We start from the raw sequence: 20,122 nt of genomic DNA on the forward strand, positions 1-20,122 counted from the left end.
TTCCTGCTGTGAGGATCTTCACTTCCTGCCCCAGGGGAGGGAGGCGGGGCTTCCTGGCAAGCCCTGTCCTCTGACTGGCACCTGGAATGTCCAACCACTCCCCCGCCAGGAGGCCTCATCCAGGGGTCCTGGGGCACCAGGGGGAGTGGGGAACAGTCAGGGCCCACCTCCAGGGCAGAGCAGGGAGGAACCCGCGTAACTGGGTCCAGTAAGATGTCCCGTAAAGAAAGAGGGTATCGGGGCTTTCTCCACAGGGGTCAGAACCGTGCAGGTGAGGCTGCAAGAAGCGCAAGGCAGGTGATGCAGCTCCTGTCTGCCAAGCAGTGCGAGAGCTGAGGGGTGGGGGTGGGGTGCTTCCAGGGCCTGGGTAAACTAGAAGGACTGAGGGCCCGAATGGCTTGGACCTGGGACCCCTCTCTGGTCCTGTACAGACACTCCTGGCCCACCAGGGGCTCCTATGACAACTCCAGGGGGGGACCTGTGCCCCAGGAGGGATGCAGCTGCACCCCCTGGAATCTGAGTCCAGAAGCCAGAGAGGGGATGTCAGGCAGGTAGACCCAGATTCTCATGCTTTTCCAAGAAGAGGAAGCTCCTAATTGCAACCCAGGGCACCAACTCAGTGGCCTGCCTTGGGGTCTTCCGGAGGCCATGGAGGCACGGCATCCCTGGACCTGAAATTCCTTTGGGGACAAGACGGGGCATGACAGACAGACAGACAGAGGGGCAGAAAAGGACCCACGAAGGTGCCCGCCCAGGTCTCCCACGGCGGATGATTCAGAGCCAGGCCTGCCTCACCCCCCTCTCAGTGCCCTTGAGTGTCAAGTGGGGAAGAACACAGAGCATCTGGAGCTGGGGTGAGTGCGTCCGGGGCCGGGGGACGACTATATAGCGGTGGTGGGGGCAGATAGGACCCTGCAGGGAGCAGAGGGCAGCAGCCTCACCTGCACCTGGCCCTTCCCCATGATCCTGTCTGCACTCTCGCCGTCCTCCTTGGTGATCTTGCTTTTGTTGTAACACTTCTCGTAGCACAGTATCCTCAAGGTCTGTGAGCCTTCCAGCTCGATCTCAAACTCCTGTGGCCCCGAGAGAGAAGGAAAGCCCCGAGTTAATTGGGGGGGCCCCAGCGAGTGGGGGTCAGTGCTGCCGGCTGAACCGTGGCTCCTGCACAGATAGCTCCCGAGCTGCCCCGGGAGGCCCCGCGTTGAGACTCTCCTCACTTTCGTCCCACGATGCAGACCCTCGGAAGCCACTTCCCTGTGAGCATCACACCGTGGACCAGTCTGGATGCTTGTGGAAGCTCTGAGCGCCTCTCAAACCTAAGCCAAGCTCCTTAAGCCAGCATCTCATAGGGTGGTCCCCGCACCACCTGCACCAGAAGCTCTGGGGTGCTGGTTACAAACGCAGACACTCTGTGGGCTTTGGGGCATGTGTCCTCGGAGGTTGACCAATTACAAGTGCCCCACTCTGCTGTGTCAATAGTTGGCGGGGGTGGGGACAGGGACAGGGCAACATGGAAAATCTCTGTCCTTTCTGCTCACTTTTGCTGTGGACCTAAAGCTGCTCTACAAATAAAGTCTATTTGAAAGCGGGGGAAAAAAAATCGATCCAGGGAGGTGACCTAGGCGAGAGAGGGGCCTGGGAGGAAAGAATTCTCCCGTAGACACTCCAAGGTGTCTACTTTCTCCTCCATCACCCCTATGAAACCTTCAGTAAATGCTGCATTTCACACCAGTGCTTTTGCAGGCATGGGTTCTTGCTGGGGAAGCAGCGGGGAGGGGAGAGCAAATATTTCTGAGCCTGAATGGGGGTAGGGAGGGTGTGTATGCCCAGAATCTGTGCGGCCCTGGATAATCCATACACACACAGCCAGGGTGGCCGCCTGGTGGCCTGATGCTCTGAAGCTCCCCCCACCCCATGCTCGGTCCCTCGAGTCCCCAGGGCTGCCTCACACCAGAACCCTCTGCATAGTATCCAGATCCCTGCCCTTGTCACCTCTGCTGGGTCACGGCCCTCTCGCTCTCCTCAAAGCCTTCTTCGATGGATCCACCTGGCTGTGATCCCTCCTTGTCATAGCAGACACCAGCCCTTTCCGTATGGGCACCCAGAGCTATAGAGCTATAAGGACCAGGTAGTCCGTCGGCTCCCCGTGCCCCAGTCCTACGGAGGAGGCACAACTAATAATCACAGGAGTGATGCTGAGAGAAGAGACTGGGGTTCCCTCCAGTCCAGTGAGGCCCCACACACAAGCAGAGCCCCAGCTTCTGGACACTGAGAGGGTCACAGAGCTGAATGCTCATTCCAATTTCTGAGGAAAAATGCCATGGAAACCTCCCAAGGAAACACTGAGCAATAACAAAGGCCTTAGTAACAAGAAGCCCTTCTAAGTTCTTTTTCCAGATGCTTTGTCAGCAAAAAAAGTTTCTTTGGAACTGGGGGGACGGGAGTGGAGAATTCTCAGGAACATGGAGATAAAATCTCTATCTCTTGGCATGCCCGGTCCTCCAGGAGATTCCGGGAATGCTGGCACCACTGCCTGCGGGGAAGCCCTTGGGGTCACACTCTCTCCCTGGAAGATGTTCCTCCTGATCACCCAGAAGTCGGGCCTCACCTCATTCCAGTTGGGCTCAGCCGTATCCCTGTAGACACGTGTCTTGGCTTTATTTACAAAGTAGCCAAAGGAATCCACCTCCAGGGTGCAGTACAGACCTGCGGGAGAGCGACACAGAGAGGATGACCATGCTTTCCCTTATTACCAATGTCTTTTACAAAAGCAGGTGCTATTTTCTAAATCATAAAAAACAGTCTTGGTTTTATTTTTGTCTTGTTTTTTTTGGCTGCACAGCGTGGCATGCGGGATCTTAGTTCCCCGACCAGGGATCGAACCTGTGCCCCCTGTAGTGGAAGTGCGGACTCTCACCCACTGGACTGCCAGGAAAGTCCTTGGTTTTCTTTTTAAAACAAGACACCAAACCAGTGGCCGGCAAGGTTAGCAGCACCTCACAACAGTGCGCAGAGAACCGCCATCTCTCAGAACATTCGCTCCCCTGCTCACTGACAGCAGCTCGGTGCTGGGAGAAAAGTGGGTGCAGGGGCGCGGCGTCCATCAGTGTACTAATAAAGTTAGTACAGGGTAAAATGAAAAAGTATTTGTATTCAGACTTATTCACCTCTAGTTAGTGAGACAATTTATTCAATAGATATTGTGTTCCATTCTTTTTTATTAAAAAATGTCTTTACTGAGGTATGAACTGCATACCTTAAAGTTTACCCACTTTAAGTGACCAATTCAATGCTTTTGGTAAGTTTACAGAGTGGTGTAATCACTACCACTATCCAATTGTAGCACATTTCCATCACGCCTAAAAGATCTCTTATGCCCATTTCTCCCATTCAACCACAAATCTGTAAATTTGTTTATCTGAATCTCTTGCTCATTTCTTAAAAACTGGGTTGTCTCAAGCACTGTGTTATAGGAGTTCTCTATATATTCTGGATACAAGGCCCTGATCATATATACACAGTTTGTAAATATCTTCTATCCTGTGGCTCGTCAGAGATTTCTCGTTTGGCTTTGTGGCAACAGTGGGAAGGTCAGCAGAACGGTGCCTGCCCTGTGTCCTCCTCCGAGGGACCCTGAGAACTTGGTGCCAGGCTGACAGGTGAGCGTCTGCTGTACCTGGGCTGAAATGTGACCAGCCCTCACCACTCTGACAGCTCAAGTGGCTGGGAGAGGTGCCCCCAGGGGGAAGTATTAAAAGGGCATCCCTCTGGCTCATCAGAGCGGCAGAATCTCCTCTGCTGACCAGGGTCAGGGTGCCGGCCCTCAGCCTCCTGGCTTCCTGGCAACCTAGGCAGCGTTTTCGGTCTATAGCGAACCCCAGCCCCTGCAATTGCAGGACTCGCCTGCAGGGGGCAGCTCCCCAGCTCGCGGGGTCTGAGCCAGGCGCTGGCAACAGCATGGTCCACCCCAGGGAAAGCAACTCCACACCCAGTGGGCGTCAGCCAGCACCGCACTTCCCAGCGGTCAGCTGCTTCTCTGGTCCCCGCACCCTTCGGCTCAGTGTCCGGCCGCCGTCCTCCCCAACCCAGCCGCTTACTAGAACTCTGCTTAAAGCCAGTGGCGGAGTGGACGATGACATTCAGGAACCCGTAGAGCCCGGGAGATTCATCATCTGTGCGAGAGACCAGAGAGGTGAGCGTCCGTCCTCCTGGGAGAAGCAGGCAGGTGACAGGTTCTGCTTCAAGGTGACCCTCATGGGAGCCCCGTGTGACTGTCACTTGCTTAGCAGGGAACAAGGCAATGTCAGGAGCAGAAACACACGCATTGTGGCCTCTGTCTCGGGGACCTTAGGATCTAGTTGGGTTCACAACATGGGCAAACCAGGGACCGAGAAGAGACGTGACAGGTTCTCGGGACAGGAGACGGTTGGGGAGCATGCCACGTGGATGGGGTGTGTGTGCCTGAATGTGCAAAGCATACCCCTGCGTGTGGCTGCATGTGCACGAGTGTGTGTAACAGTAAACACAAGATGCAGCACAACCACAGGTGGGGGTGGGCGGCACCAGGCTGAGGGGATGGGGAGCGGGGCCCAGAGCACAGAGGGTCTGAGGAGTGGCTCGGGACTTGGCGCCAAGTCATCGGTCTTCTCAACCACCCCGTGGCCGCCGCCTGGGAGCGACCACCCCTAACCCGTCCCGTCCACACCCCGGAGAGGCTGACAGGCCCTCAGCAGCACACTCAGCCTTGAAATGGACGTCTCCGGTCCCAGGATGGCACTAACAGCAGAAAGGGACGGTGGCCTGGCGGGCACAGCCCACCTTCTTTGTTGATGGTCAGCGGGATGCTGTGGACGGTCTGAAGCTTGACGCATGAGTTGGTCAGCATCTGCAGCTCCACAGACGTGAGAGAGAAGCTCTTGAAACCTGAGATGGGGGCACAGGCGCACCAACTGGTGAGTCTGCCCAGCCCTCGGACTCCCCAGGACCCCCATGGGGTGTTCTCAGACATACCCCCACTGGGTCCTCAGCACACCCTGGTTAGGAGGACCGCAGGGGCCACCTGCTCCCAGGGAGGAGCCGGTAAGGGGCAGGTGAGGCATGGCCCCGGGGGGCCCAGGCTGGCCTCAGAGGGCTGGAGGAATCTTTGCACAACGCTCACAAACACAGGGCCGCCCACCACCTTGGCACGGCCTCAAGGTGGTTGCGAGGGGGTGATCTGGGGCACCTTCCTGTGGGGCTCTGTCCCCTGCTCCCCCTTCTCTCCACCAGGTGGGGAAAGGGGATTATTTCTGAGCAGACAACACATGCTGTAAATGGTCTGGGCCCCTGGTTACAACAGGACACCTGGGACAGGAACTCTGGCAGGGCCCCAGGCACTGGCCGTCAGAGTCACCAGGAGCGCCCATTCTGGCAGTGGCACTGGGGTCTCAGCACAGGCACGAATGACAACCCTGGGAGGACAGGCGCTCAGGACAGGGCAGAGGCGTGCGGAGCCCCCAACCTACCTTGGGGGGCACACAGGGCACACGCAGAAACCTTTTAGCAAGGATGGCTCGGGAATCCCAAACCGTATGGCTGGGGGCGGAGGAGGGAACCAGGCAGCTGCAGCCCCAGGACCTGGGGCGGGGTCTGCCGTCCCACCCTGAAGGCTGCCAGGCAGGACAGGGCAGCTCTGAGCTGAGCAGAAGGAAAGAACTGCTAACGGAGGGAAGCGCCCAAAGAAGGGGCCGTCCAGAGGGGAGTGGGCGCCCTGTCCTGACAGCGGTCAAGCACAGGGGAGCAGGGCCGGCACAGTGTGGCGGCACAGGTGGGCCCAGTCGAGGACCGTATGGCATCAGCATCTGCTGGGGTGTGTGGCAGGCCTGGGGGGAGGCAAGGCGGGTGGGCCACGTGCGTGGCAGCCACAGAAAGGCAGCAGGGGTGCAGGGGGGCCCCCGGGGGCAGGCAGGGAATTCAGAGTAGGGAGGTCCAGAATGCAGGTGGGAATTCAGAGGAGGGGAAGGGGGGTCATGGGAGGAGGTCAGAGGGCAGGGGGCCCTATCAGGACAGCCCCTCCCCCATTATTTCCCGTATTAGGGCTCCACGGCACACTTCACTTGGTTAAGAGTTCCACTGTCCCTTGGGGAAAACAAGGTTTGAGACCATGGGAGGTGACCATCCAGCCCTGACGCTCCCGAGCCCACAGCCTGGGCGTGCAGGCCACTCACATTTCTTCTGCTGCTCCCGGATGTTCTCCCTCCACTCGGCCCGCTCATAGTCGGATGAGATCAGGAACGTGTAACTCTGGGGCGGGGGAGAGCACACCCGTTATCTCCACCCCGGCTGAGCGGGCGCCCAGTGGATCCAGGGCTCCATCCTGGTCACCGCGTGGAGTCTGCAGCACGCCCACAGGACGCACGAGCATCTCTGCGCTGCAGGCTGGCGGAGCTCGGGCGGGTGTGCTCACAGCACTGCTCGTCCCTCCCTGCACCCTCCGCCCCTCCTGCTGCGCCTGGGTCAGGGCGTGATGAATCAGAGTGTAGGGCCACCGGGGTCACCAGGTGGGACCTGCAGAGGGGAGGGCTGATGCCCACAAGCCGGGCCCATGACGCAGAGGCAAGGCTCCCGCAAAGCCCACCGGCTGCCCCCCCACCAGCTGCCCCCTGGCAAGTGCATTATGCCCATGGAGGGAAAGGTCCCGGCTACAGAGGGAGCAGAAGCCACTCAGGAGAGAAGCTGTCTCTCTGGCCCAAGAGGTCCCGGACAGCATTTCTGCACCGAGGGCTGGGTCTGCACAAACCTGCAAGGCCCCTGCCCTATTGAGACTCCCTGGAGACCCCACCACCTCCCAGGCACGGGGGCTCCGGCCCAAAGCCCCAGAGGGCGCTCACCTTGCCGTTGCGGCTGTGCACGCGGAAGGCCATGCTGGGGGACATGAGCAAGAGCAGCGACTCCTGCTCCGAGAGCTTCTTTCGCAGCCTCTCGATGGCCTTGCTGCCCTTGTTTGCTCTCTGTGGGCAGAGGGCATGGTCACGTTCCCAGCCCTGGCCCAGCGCGGCCCGCTCCCACTCTGCCTGCCCCACCACCCCTGATGCTCGGTCCGTGGAGGACGGGAGACCGTCTGGTGGGCCAGCGTGGACAGGGTCTCGGCCACAGCGTCCAGGCCCGGCATAGACTGCCGGACGTGCTCAGCCCATCCTTCTTAAGGGATTAAGTTCTTCCTCTCACAAACCTCCCATTTTTCACTTGCTCCAAACTTAGACAATGTGAAGGGGCCTGTCGTGACCCCAAAGGCCCCTCCCTGCTCCTGGATCTGCCACATTTCAGCATCAGGCCCCCCGGGAGTGACTGCGAGGGTCCTGATGGAGGGTGACATGCACCCCCAGGACCTGGCTGGGAAAACCTTCCCTGCCGCGTGTCGTGTTCCTCCCTCCTGAAGCCCTCTGTCCCTGGGGGAGGCTGTGCTGCCTGCCACTAGGCAGAGGGCACGGCTCGGATGGGTGAGTGGTGGCAGAGAGCTTGACAGGCCCGCGGACGCAGCCCTGGCTCCCCTCTGCCTCGGGACACTCTGCCATGGGGGCCACGGGTCCGTCGGGACGCATAAACAACCCAGAGTTCATGCCGGTCCTGGGGCTCCTGTGCTTTTCTCATCCTGCGGGGTTTGCAGTACAGAAGGTTGGGTAGGGTGAGGGCTGAGAAGGACCCCTGTCCTGCTGCACCCACCTCAGCAGGGTGTCCCTGGACATCAACCTTCTGGGGACCCACCTTGTCTTTGGCCACTGTGAGGGACCCGCTCTGGCCTGGGCTGACCCTACAGGCGAGAGGTTCATCCTCACTGTTCCTCCAGAACACTGTCCCTCTCCAGAAACAACCAGGGGCCTTCTGGGTGCAGTCCAGACCCCGTGGAGGGGCCGTGTTTCCCCCCAGCCTGGGATTCGCTCCAGATCAGGGCAGTTATAAGAGGGTCAGAGGGGCACCTCCCCCCACCCCATCCTGGACCGCTCCATGCCTGACGGGAGGCCTGGCACTGCGAGGGCTCACAGGGGTCCCAGCAGGTCCCAGAGACCAGAAGTGGGGTCAGATGCCCTGCAGAACTCGCCCGCCTGCCAGCATGAGGGGATGCTGCCCACTCGAGCTGCAGAGCCCGGCCTGGCACCACCCCCCCCAGCCCCACCTTCTCTCTCTGGATGTCACTCTTGATCTGGGAGATCTTGATCTTCATGGCATCCAGCTCCTCATCCAGCACCAGAGGGATGTTGGGTGTGGCCTCCGAGTCGTCTACTGTCTGGAAGCTGAGATCCGTGAGCGGGATGTACCATTTGCAGTCGTATTGCTGGGTTTTGCTGGGTGGGGGGAGGGGCAGGTTAACAGGCTGACCACCTTCCTTTGCTTAAGTCACTGCTTTCGACTCTGGGGAACCCTAAGTTCATGGCCACAAAGTTTACCTGACCTTCAAACTCTGCTCATGGCCCCTGAGACAGGCTGGGATAAGGCCACAGGCAGACACTGGCGACCCAGCCTCAGTGACCCCCGGGGAGGGTCATTGTGCACGTGTGACCCAGGCCCCATGGGTCTGACAAGCCCTCATTCACCCTACTCTGTGCTGACGGTGGTGGCTCATAGGCTCCCTGACGCGGGAGACCACCTAGGCCGCCAGTGACAGTCAGGAGAGGGCTGCAGACACGTCCAGAGCTGCAGAGTCTGAGGGGCTGCAAATCTACCCGGTGTAATCCCTCCCTTGACAGATGGGGAAACCAAGGCTCTCTTCTGATTAAATCCACTCAGCGTGGCGATGGCAGAATGGGGTGAAGAGCCAGTTCTGGTTCTTCCCAACGTGACCTTCCTTCCTCCATTCCAGCCACTGCCTCCCACCCCCTGGCCCCCCACTGCTGCAACCTGTGTGGTCTGATCCCTGGGGGTTTGGGTGGGGTCTGCAGGCCAATGCTGAGAATCACTTAGAAGCCACCATGATCTCGGGAAGACAAAATGTAGGGATCACCTAGTGATGCCCTCCAAGGACAGGGGAGGGGCATCCCCCACCTGCACCAGACCCTGCAGCCCCCTGACCTGTCTGGGTCGCGACACGACAGCCCCTCAATAGCACCTGAAGTCATAGTCAACAGCCTGGTCACCCACCCAGACCCTGAATGTCTCCAGATTCCTAATGATGAACTTTGACCTCGAGCCTGGCATTCTGGAAACAGAATGTAGCTTAATGAGAGCAGCCTGGCAACAGGTTACGACCTCTCGAGGCTCACTGGAAAGAACGCCAGGCCTCCTCCTATAGCAACCACCCCATACCCCGGCGACCCTCCTCTCGGCGGGCCGCACCGTCACTCACCCTCCGCTCTGCTTCTTGAGCTTGGTGCACAGGAGCAGGTCAGTGAAGAGGAAGACGTGCCGCAGCTTGCGGGCCCCCTCCACCAGCTCCACCATGAAGCTGTCCTTCAGCAGCTGCCGGTGCTGCAGGGGGCGGGGGACTGGTCAGGGCAGGGGCGGCCTGGGCCTCCACTCCCCCCACCTCCAACCCTCACACCCACTTCCCAGCGCTCCTTCCACCTCATCCGCCCGCAAGCACACACGCCAAACGCCTTGCTCTTTGTTCATCCAAGTTCCCAAGCCCCAGACAGTCACAGCCGCCCGCCTGGAGGCCGGAGGAGACATTGCAGCCAAGGTGACGGGAGAGCCCCTCTGAGCAGGGAGGCCCATATATCCCCAGGACAGGCCTGGAGACCCAGGCAAGAGGCCGGCCACGTGGAGAGGGGACGTTCTCGTACGGGGACCGTCAAGGCTCAGGTAACAAGAGCTTGGGGCTCGGCCTAGAGGGGACTGCCTGGTGACGGGGGAGGAGACGGGCCGGGAGAACTCCGAGAGGGGGCAGTCACGCTAAGGGCTAGGCCTGGATCTGAGGGCATCAGGAGGCCGGGCAGGGGTCTCCCAGCTGGGACCCCACGTTCTAGTCCTTCTGAGGTCAGTGCCCACTGATGGTAGGGGCCCACATAGGGGTTTTACACCTCTGATGCCCACCCCTGACCCTGAGGCATCCTCGAAGGAGCAGGGAAACTAGAGGCACCAGTCCCCAGCAAGCCCTGTGCCTCTCCGCCCCTGGGGGCTTCATCTGAAAGACGAGGGATGGTCCCACGGCTCACAAGTTTCCAGGGCACGTGGAGGCAAGTTGGTAATTCAGCTGACAAACAGTGCCTGCCACCTCATCCGGGCTGGCGCTGTGCTGTGCCGAGGACACAGAGACAGGATGAGAGGCTGCCCCACGCACGCCCCGGGTGTGCTGTGCCAGCACGTGGCCTGCCATTGGACGTGACCCTCCTGCTATGGGTGAGTCCTCGTGCCCACTTCGAAGATGAGAAGCCTGAGCCTCAGGGAGCTCCACCATCCACCCCAGGCAGCACAGGGAGCGAGCGGGGACACTCAGGGGTCTGTGCCCAGGAGGAGAGAGACCAGGTGCTCAACGGGGACCCTGCCCGCTTGGCCTCAGAGAAGGCCCCCCAGAAAGGGCAACTTCCCACCCCTCTCTGTGATGGCCTGGGAAGGGTTTGGAGGGTCAGGCACACACACCACAGGGGGCAAAGACCCACAGCGTCTCCCTACCCCTGTCACCCCCCCCAACACCCCCCCCCAGCAGGTCTGGGCACCTGGCTCCACTGCCACCTGCCGCCTGAGGTTCTTCTCAGGGAACCTGTGTCTCCCTGAACTCCCCCCACACTCTCAGCAGGAGCCCCCGAGAAGCAAATGCAGCCTGGGCCAGGCCCCCCAATACTCCCACATCACCGTCATGCGCAGCTCGGCTCACAGCAGCCGGCCAGGCCCTGGCACGAAGAATGGATGATTTACATGGGAGCCGCCAGTGCCAACCAGACCATAAGTGGGAGGGCAGGAGGGCTGCCCACGTGCCCAGGCCGTGACCCATCATCACTGCCCTCCCCCGCCTGCTGTGGGCACAGGCAAGCCCCGCGTCCGCACCCATGGGAAGCACAGAAGCACGTGCACCTGGGGACACGGCCACGCAGCACTGGAGACCTGGGCAACCTGACTGTGGGGCCTGTGCCGGGGGACAGGTACTGGGACACTGAGGTCCTCGAGGAATGCCCCCTCGGCAGGGACACGCAGATGGTCTTCCAGCCCAGGAGGCAGGACCAAGGGACCTTCTTGGGGGGGACGGGGGACTGCAGTCCTTTCTCCACACAAAGGAGCTGAGCTTCTGGCCATTGCCAGCAGAGCCCCCCCCCAGCAGGTCTGGGCACCTGGCTCCACTGCCACCTGCCGCCTGAGGTTCTTCTCAGGGAACCTGTGTCTCCCTGAACTCCCCCCACACTCTCAGCAGGAGCCCCCGAGAAGCAAATGCAGCCTGGGCCAGGCCCCCCAATACTCCCACATCACCGTCATGCGCAGCTCGGCTCACAGCAGCCGGCCAGGCCCTGGCACGAAGAATGGATGATTTACATGGGAGCCGCCAGTGCCAACCAGACCATAAGTGGGAGGGCAGGAGGGCTGCCCACGTGCCCAGGCCGTGACCCATCATCACTGCCCTCCCCCGCCTGCTGTGGGCACAGGCAAGCCCCGCGTCCGCACCCATGGGAAGCACAGAAGCACGTGCACCTGGGGACACGGCCACGCAGCACTGGAGACCTGGGCAACCTGACTGTGGGGCCTGTGCCGGGGGACAGGTACTGGGACACTGAGGTCCTCGAGGAATGCCCCCTCGGCAGGGACACGCAGATGGTCTTCCAGCCCAGGAGGCAGGACCAAGGGACCTTCTTGGGGGGGACGGGGGACTGCAGTCCTTTCTCCACACAAAGGAGCTGAGCTTCTGGCCATTGCCAGCAGAGGGCCCCCGACGCCCAGCTCAGAGGTGGATTCATCCCCTCTGTCAGCAGGTCAGAATCGTCCAGGGTCCCAGCCCTGATGGAGCCCCCTGCAGGCCCTTCCCCTCCTCCTCGCCGGGTCCTGCCGCTCACAGGTTCATCCAAAGTCCCACCCCAGCCACCAACTTCCTCCTCCAGAGGCCACCAGCATCACCCTGGCACTTGTGGCAGCCTGTACATCCACCCATCCGTGTGAGTAGACACGGGCTCAGACGGCAGCCCTGGGGGGCTCTGATGGGTGGACTCAGTTGCCAGGCCCCTCCCCATGCAGCCCTGCCTGTGCAAATCCTCTTTCCAGGAGAAGCCCCCCACCCCATGACGTCCTGGCCTGAGCCTTGCTCTGTGCTGCACCCTGTCTCCGAGGGCCACACGAGGTGCACAGTGCGGGGAGTGGATGGTGTGGCTGTCCTCTGAGCGCAGTAGGATTTTCTCACCACGAGCTTCCCCATCGTGGCAGATGTCCTCCCTCCCAAGGAGGCCCCAGGCCTCACTTCTGAACCCCAGCCCACCCTGGGGTCCTGCAGTGGCTCAAACAGAAAATGTGCAGCAGATGGGCAGGAAGAGTCTCCCAGCCCCAGGAAAGGAGGGCCCCCAACCACAATACTGGCAAATCCACGAAGGGAGCCCAGACCCTGGCCCAGGGGTCAAGCCTCATTCTGTCTCTATCTGTAGACCCCAGCCCCCAGCTCTCAAAGACGTCCCAGGCAGTGGTGTGGGTGTGGATCTGCCTGAATCCTGGTCTAGCGGCCACCTATCTCCCTTACTGTGCTCCTGACGGAGAACCCTGAATGAAGGCGCGTGCGACTCAGACTCCCGACCTTTCAGGGTCACCGGCCTTTCTCCCCCATTCATGGCTGAGGCACCCAAGCGATTCCCCTCAAGGAGCAGACACCACAGGTCAACAGGACCAGATGCTGGTGGGGACGGGGTGGGCGCAGGTAGAAGCCCTGCCCCCATGAGGCACCGGCCCCTACACACTTCCCACTCAGGCGCCCCGGGACCCTGACCATGGGTCCACGGGGAAGGAGGCCTGGGATACAGATGCGGGCTCAAGGGCCTGGCTGACAACTGCCAGGCGACATCTGATTTTCCTCAATTCCTGAAGGCAGCTGCTTCCAATGATCCGAAGAGCAAGGAGGCACTTGTCCCCGGGGAACCTAAGTGCAGCGGGAGACACAGGTGCAGACTCAGCACCCACAGAAGGACTCGCACAGCTGCTTCCCAGAAGGGCGGTGCTCTTAGAAAGGAACTGCCTGCAAGAAAGCGTGGTGCCCCAGGAGGGGAGACCAAGCAGCACGAACACGATAGGGACAGGAGTCTCGGCGGAAGCAAATCCCGAGTCTGGTGAGACCACGGGAACTGCTGACAAGGGAGGCCGAGCACTCAGGTACCACTTCCCACACTGGTGTGGAAGCACAAGGCTAAGAGCAGCCTGCCCGCCAGCCCCGAGTCCTAGAGGGTCAGCCTCAGCGCTGCCAAGCACCTGGCGCACCAACGGGAAGAGGAGAGGCTCCGAGCGGCAGCTACAGTTAAGGTTTGCTGCCAGCTCATGTGTTGCTGGGCCATACGGCTCCTGTCCCTGCACGAGAGCCCAGAGGCCGCGGGTCCGCACCCCCGCCCCGCCCCATGGTGCCGCTTCCAACGAAAGATGCTCACACTAGACGCCGCCCCTGACTGGCACACCTCTGCCATCTCGCTGCGAGCTGCCTGGCACTGGGCTGGGCCCCTCCCAGGAAGGAGCAGAGGTGGCAGGGGTGGTGTCTGAGCCCCTCTGGTCCACACCCTGTCATCTACGATGTGCAGAGAGATGGAGACTGGGAGGGGCTGTCAGAGAGGGAGGGAGGAGGGGAAGGAGAGCCCTCCTGGCCAAAGAAGTCACCCACGTTCGTTCCCCAGCCGGCCTCCGGCCGCAAGCACAGACCACACACCCCACCCCCCCTTCCTCCGCTTTAAAGTCCTTAAACCCACTGTTAACTGTATGTTAATGAAAGAACACTCAGGAGGAACCGAGTGGTCCCCAGGCACACAAATGCCATCCTCCTTCTCACCGGTCTCCTTAGCTGGGGACCCTGATCCGGCAGGGTGTGCGGTGCCCGGGACATAACCCCCTAAGCGAGGCCCGCACCCCTGAAACCACACCCCGATGCCCTGCACACCGGCCTGGGTTCACCCTGCCAGGGTCAAGGGCCCCCAAGTCCAGGCGTTTCTGTGTTGGGCTGAGCTGTGCGGATATAGTGGGCCCCATGCCCACCTCTGCTCGGCCGCCATGCTCACCTCTCCCTTCTTCACGGTCATGGACTGCCGGCGGGGTGTGATCTCCTCGTTAATGCTGGACAGGAAGTTCTGCGAGATGCGGAGGGCGTCTTGCAGCAGCAGGTGGTCGGGGTGGCCAGAGGGGGTATGTTTCAGCAAGTCCTGCATTGGACGAAGGATGGAGTCAGAGCAGCCCTGGCATCTCTGCTGTGAGAGCCGCAGACGCGCTGGGTGTGACCTGGGGCCGCCTCTCACCATGGCTCGGGCTGCGCGGCAGCACCTGTGCGAGCACTGTGCCGGGAGCAGGCCCCTAACCGCGCCCCACAAGCCTACGCTGTTTGCACGTTGCAGAGAGGGGCTCCCCACTACAGGTCTGGGGCAGGTTTCTCTACCCGGGCCCTGGCGACATGCAGGGCTGGTTTTGGTGGGGGCTGTCCGGGCACCGGAGGATGCTGGAACCATCCCTGGCCTCTGCCCATTCGATGGCAGTGGCGCCCCCTCATGTGTGGTTGTGACAAGCAAAAATGCCCCTGGACATTGTCACAGGTCCCCTGGGGCAGAACCCATCCTGGTCCGCCGGTCCATGTGAGGTCAGGAGAAAGCCCCTGACCTTCCCAGCTCCTCCTCTTTTATTTATTTTATTTTATTTTTTGCGGCACGCGGGCCCTCTCACTGTTGTGGCCTCTCCCGTTGCGGAGCACAGGCTCCGGACGCGCAGGCTCAGCGGCCATGGCTCACGGGCCCAGCCGCTCCGCAGCATGTGGGATCTTCCCGGACCGGGGCACGAACCCGCATCCCCTGCATCGGCAGGCGGACTCTCAACCACCGCGCCACCAGGGAAGCCCCCGGCTCCTCCTCTTTTAAATCAGAGCCTGAGAATCCTTCTCTACTGCGAATGCATGTAATTTGTGCTCAAAGTCTACGGCTTCTTGGTTCAGAGAAACAAAACCCTCTTAGCTACTAAATCCTACAGCAAAGAGAACCTGGGGAGATGAAATAAGCTCAGGGGAGGCTCTGGTGTTGGGGATCCCAGTCCCCCGCAACCGCTCCTGGTGGCTCTGGCTTCCCCCTGCCAGGCTTGGGCTCATCGTGGTGACGGAACCAAATAAAGGATCTCCAGGACTCTGATGGGCCACCGGCCAGAGCCTCCCAAACTGCAAATCTCAGCTTATCTCCCTCCATCCAGGAACTCTTAGTCGGAGGACGGTAAGAAGTTCTGAAACGTGCACTGGATGGAAAACCACGCAGCTTAAAAATGAACAAGGCAGAGCTGTTTGGGCCGAAGTGGGACAACTATCACGATATATAACATTAAGGGGTAAAAAGCCACATGTGGAATGGTATGCACAGCACAACACCGTCTGAGTGATTTAGAAAGATGCCATGTGTGTCGGCATAAAGATCCTTGTGGTGGTGGCTCCTTCGTGTGGAGGAAGCAAGGCAGTAAACAGATACTTCAAACACTTCTGTGACTTGGTTGTACATTTTTAAAAAAATGCGCATGTCAGGCTTCCCTGGTGGCGCAGTGGTTAAGAATCCGCCTGCCAGTGCAGGGGACCCAGGTTCGAGCTCTAGTCCGGGAAGATCCCACATGTCGCAGAGCAACTAAGCCCGTGTGCCACAACTACTGAGCCTGTGTTCTCCGCAAGCCACAACTACTGAACCCGCGTGCCACAACTACTGAAGCCCACGTGCGTAGAGCCCGTACTCCGCAACAAGAGAAGCCACCGCAATGAGAAGCCCGTGCACCGCAAAGAAGAGTGGTCCCTGCTCGCCGCAACTAGAGAGAGCCCGCGCAACAACGAAGACCCAACATAGCCAAAATAAATAAATAAATTTATTTTTAAAAATGCACATGTAAGACTTGCTCTAAATACAAATAGGATCACCTGGCAGTAGGATTGGGGGCCTTTGTTTTTTTCCTGCTTTTGTTTCTCAGTATTAAGACGACCACTTAATAATGTGCAAGTGACTCCCCACTGCCTTTAGGAGCAGCCCCACCAGGTGGGCCTCCCTGCACACCCTCTCCGCACACGTTCTCCCGGCTGGAGAATGTGGTCTGACCACAGCCCCGGGATGCACCTGCCATTGGTGCCCCAACCTGTGCTATGTGTCTCCGCCCTCTCCCCCGGGGAAGCTTCTCCACCCGCAAGCCTCTGTCCATGTGGGACGGGATGCTCCCTACCTGTACCCGCTCTGATGAGGCATCTGGAACACCTGGCGAGCCTGCTGCGTTCCCCCCTCCCACCCCCAGGAGCCCAGGGATGGCAGAGGTGCCTCACTTCTGCATCCTCAGTACAGGTGTGTGGCAGAAAAGGGGGCAGGCGGGCAAAATTGACAGACATCAGCGTCAGTCCCAGGACAGAAGCCAAGAACCCCAGGGCGAGGAGGCCCCGGGCCCGGGGGACTCACATGCAGGACCAGTGTGCTCCTCGTGACCCGGTCCACAGGCTTGTAGAGCAGGGCTGCGGAGAGACGAAGGGTGAGAGAAGGCGGACCGCCCGCCTGCCCACCCACCCTCACTGCAAGGGTGGAGGTGGGGGCAGCGCCAGCCCCCACATTCCCTGGGAACCCCACCTCCCCTCCGTTCAGTGACAAGGTTGAACCCGATGCACTAGAAGGTCGGGAACATGGCTGTGAGCCTTCAGTCTGTGACATCAGTGCCAGGTCCAGGGCTGATCAGAACCCGAGCCTGCGTGGCTGACTCAGCAGCAAGCATTCAAAGGCCTCCGTGTTGACGGCCCTCCGGCCTGAGGTCAGGGAGCTGGCCAGCACTCTGGGGAGGAAGCGCCAGCGCAGATCCCAGGCCGTGGCGTGCGGACCAGCACACTACTCTCCATGTGTATCCAAGCCTGATGCTGAGATGCGGCTCTTGGTTTTATAAGCGTTTTTGGAGGCCTGGACGCCAGCAGCGTGGAGCCCCAACCGGCCAGGGCCATCCCCGCTTTTCCATGGGCCCATCATGGGCACAGACGCTTCACGTGTTCTCACGTGTAGGGCGCAGCTCCACCTGTAACCCCACGACTAGTGCAGGGCATGCACTGTTATCCCCGTTTTACAGAAATGGGGGAAACCGGCTCAGAGGGCGGTATAGCTGTGGCCCCGGCCCACGTCTGCTGCTCTCCGTGAGCGTAACTCCTCCCAAGACCCTAACAGCCAGAAACGAGAAGTACCTTGTTGCTCCTGAGCTCACTCTGCCCAGAGGGATGAGAGCAAACACAGGCCCGGGAGCCCGACTACTTGGCCCTGACCCCTGCCCAGCCACTCTGAATCTGCGTTCTACACGGTCCTTTCCACCCTAAACCTGTTTTATCATCTGAAACAAAGGAAGACAAGAGCCTCCTGCAGGGCCGTTGGGACAAGATGACACTGTAAGTGCCGGGCAGTGCCGGCTTTGTGGGCTTCCATAACTCCCACCTCTTCCTGGTTCCCTGCCCCACCCCCACCCCCCACTGGCGGCAACAGGTCCCGACCGTGTCCCTCCGCACCCACCACGGCCAGCGCTGGTTCCCTCCCCATCCCCCCACCCCCCACTACTGGAAATCTGGAGCAGCAGAGGGGCCAGAGTGTGACCCAGCTGGGCGCCCTGGCTGCTCCCGTCTGCTGGCAGCGGCCGCCACCACAGGGGCATGCAGGGGCTTCGGCACGGAGAACTCACTTTCCAGAGAGTTCTTGGTCGTTTGGTCCTTGGCATCCTTGGTGCTTCTGGCTCTCAGGTTCTGCAAAGAGAAAAGCACGTTTTCCACAGGGCAGACGAAGCAGCTCTGATGTGTCAGCGAGTCCACGGGCAGGGGCCTTCAGCAGGGCTCTCACCCTCCTCTCACCGCTGAGAAGCCCAGATGTGGCAAACCTCAGCGCTGTGTCTGGGCCACAGCCTGCAGAACGGGGCCAACTGAGCACACGCTCGCCCTGGATGATGCTGCTGACATTAGGATCAGAAATTCTCCATTCTAAGGGGCTGTCCTATGCACCCTGGGATGTTGAATAGCATCCTATGGGTGCAGCAGCACCCTCTCCTCCTGCTGTGACAAGCTAAAACGTCCCCCGGCATTGCTAAGTGTCTCCAGGGGACAAAATCAGCGCTGGTTGAGAACCTCTGACGCAGAGGATCCTGCAAACCAAGGCAACTGGCAATGCCCCGCCTGGGTGCACGGATCAGCTTTCTTGGAGCAGTTAAACAACGTGCAGGGGCTGGTGGGTCAGAAAGAAGAGCACTCAGCTTCGGGGAGGCCAGGGCAGGTCACTGGCTTCCCCTCCCCTGACTTTGCAAACGTCCTTGCCCAGGAAGTAAGCAGAGCTTTTTAGTGGGTGGGTCATTTTTCAACACAACCGTGTCAAAGGCACTGCTGATTTGGTCCAAGGTACCAAGAGAAATGTGGATAAAAGGTCCCTGTGTGCCTGAAATAGTCTCTGGAAAGAAGCTGTGGTTAATCCCAGTACGAGACTTCTGAGCGAACAGAAAACACAGCACAGGAATGGGAAGGGGCCTGGAGATGACCTTCCCAACCTCTCAGGCTGTAGGAAACCTCTTGGAACTAGAAAATATAGTGTATTTTAAGCTCAAGGGGGCCAAACTCACAATGCACCTTGGTGCCTCTCCTGAGAATTTAGCTCCCCTCAATAACTCCTCCATCCGTCTGCCTCAGCAGCTCCCAGAGAGTGGGCGGGGGGGTGAGGGGGCATGAGAGCTCAAACCTGCAAAAATTAGGTGCCGCTCACACGAGCCAGGGCAGCAGCCCACGCGCCAAGGGCCCCTGGAAGGTGCGATGAACGTGGGCACCTTGAGCATCTCGGGGCTCTGGGAGGCCTGCCTTGAGAAAACTTACAAGTTTGGTTTAACCCCACATTTCCCAAACTGACTAGACTCCGGAAGCCCTTTTCACATGATCCCTGTTACCTACTTATTATCTGGGGAGCTCGAGCTTGCAGAACCCATCTCAGGCAACTCCAGTCTGACTGGACACTGCAGCACACCCATTTCTCAGGCCAGTCCTGGGAGACATGAAGGACCACTGCTCCACCCTGCCTGTCCTTGGAGATGGACATCCAGTCCCCATGGCCGAGCTCTGACCCCCCCAGAATGCAACTACCCACACCTCTAAATGGCCTGCTTCTTCTGTGTCCTTTTGGTTCACTTCACTGTCTGTGTGGCTCTAATTTCTCTGGGTCTTTTTTGAAACATGGATGGAAAACCAGAGGGGATACCACCTGATGGTAGAAGTTTCACAGAACCGGCATTTGGCCGCCCCGAACCCCATCCTGCTGCCTGTGCCTGTGCCTGGTTGGAGGGGCCATGTGACTCCCGGGTGGTGTCCCACCGTCGCTTCCTCCCTCCTCTGTAGACACCTGTCCTGGTGGACATGAACTTGGCTCCATTTAACCATAGCCTGCTCTTAAAAGATTATGACTCTAATTTGTCAAAGTCACCTGGGACTTGGCGCCAGCATTCCAGCTGTTAGGAGTATGCGGGCTGCTAGTTTAATGAACTAAAGAGAGGAATAGACCCAATGCTGCAGGCAAACAAGGGCAGCTTCAGAGGGAAGTGTGGAGCCAGCCTACAGCCCTGGGTGCATGTAGCCCGTTACCAGAGGCACCAGGTGGGGAGCAGGGCACCCACGGGCTCTGGGGAATGGTGTGGAACGTTATCACCATGGGAGACGCCGGTGCTGGGACCCACAGGGCCCAGCCCCCGTGATAAATTATAAAACAGCACAAATCCCCTGGAACAAAGCCCAGGTTTGACAGTCGGGGTACGATCGTATCCCAGCAAGAGACCCTCCCCTGCCTATTTCTAGTTTCCGTTTCTCTTCCTAAAGCTGGGGTTTCACTTGGAGGTCTTCCCACCCAGAATCCTTGTTTGGCGGGGAAGGCAGGTCAAGGCTCTGAGGACTACAGGCCTGGGAAGAAGAAAGTATCATCCAACTGCCACGGGCAGAAGCAGGATGGAGTGGGGCAGGGAGGACCTGGCATGGCCACCAGCCGCCTGTCTTCTGCATCCAGGGGGCTCTTCC

At 59.8% G+C, this 20,122-nt stretch overlaps 1 protein-coding gene across 2 annotated transcripts in view; it reads right to left on the bottom strand.

Annotated features, from left to right (window-relative positions):
* BCR (BCR activator of RhoGEF and GTPase) overlaps positions 1-20,122 on the bottom strand; it is a 100,131-nt gene that overhangs the window by 17,390 nt on the left and 62,619 nt on the right. Inside the window, exons 6-16 of one of the 2 annotated variants that reach the window (XM_007451044.1) lie at positions 17,770-17,830; positions 16,524-16,576; positions 14,133-14,273; positions 9,320-9,441; positions 8,153-8,321; positions 6,870-6,989; positions 6,207-6,282; positions 4,819-4,923; positions 4,098-4,172; positions 2,609-2,706; positions 942-1,073 (exon numbers count right to left, since the gene is read on the bottom strand). In XM_007451044.1, the coding sequence (XP_007451106.1) occupies positions 942-1,073; positions 2,609-2,706; positions 4,098-4,172; positions 4,819-4,923; positions 6,207-6,282; positions 6,870-6,989; positions 8,153-8,321; positions 9,320-9,441; positions 14,133-14,273; positions 16,524-16,576; positions 17,770-17,830 (1,152 nt within the window). The remainder of the gene's footprint in view (positions 1-941; positions 1,074-2,608; positions 2,707-4,097; positions 4,173-4,818; positions 4,924-6,206; positions 6,283-6,869; positions 6,990-8,152; positions 8,322-9,319; positions 9,442-14,132; positions 14,274-16,523; positions 16,577-17,769; positions 17,831-20,122) is intronic. The other variant, XM_007451043.1, reaches the window with a different exon arrangement.

The sequence above is a fragment of the Lipotes vexillifer genome, unplaced genomic scaffold (genome assembly GCF_000442215.2).
Source record: "Lipotes vexillifer unplaced genomic scaffold, Lipotes_vexillifer_v1.1 scaffold1783, whole genome shotgun sequence".
Taxonomy (NCBI): Eukaryota; Metazoa; Chordata; class Mammalia; order Artiodactyla; family Lipotidae; genus Lipotes; species Lipotes vexillifer.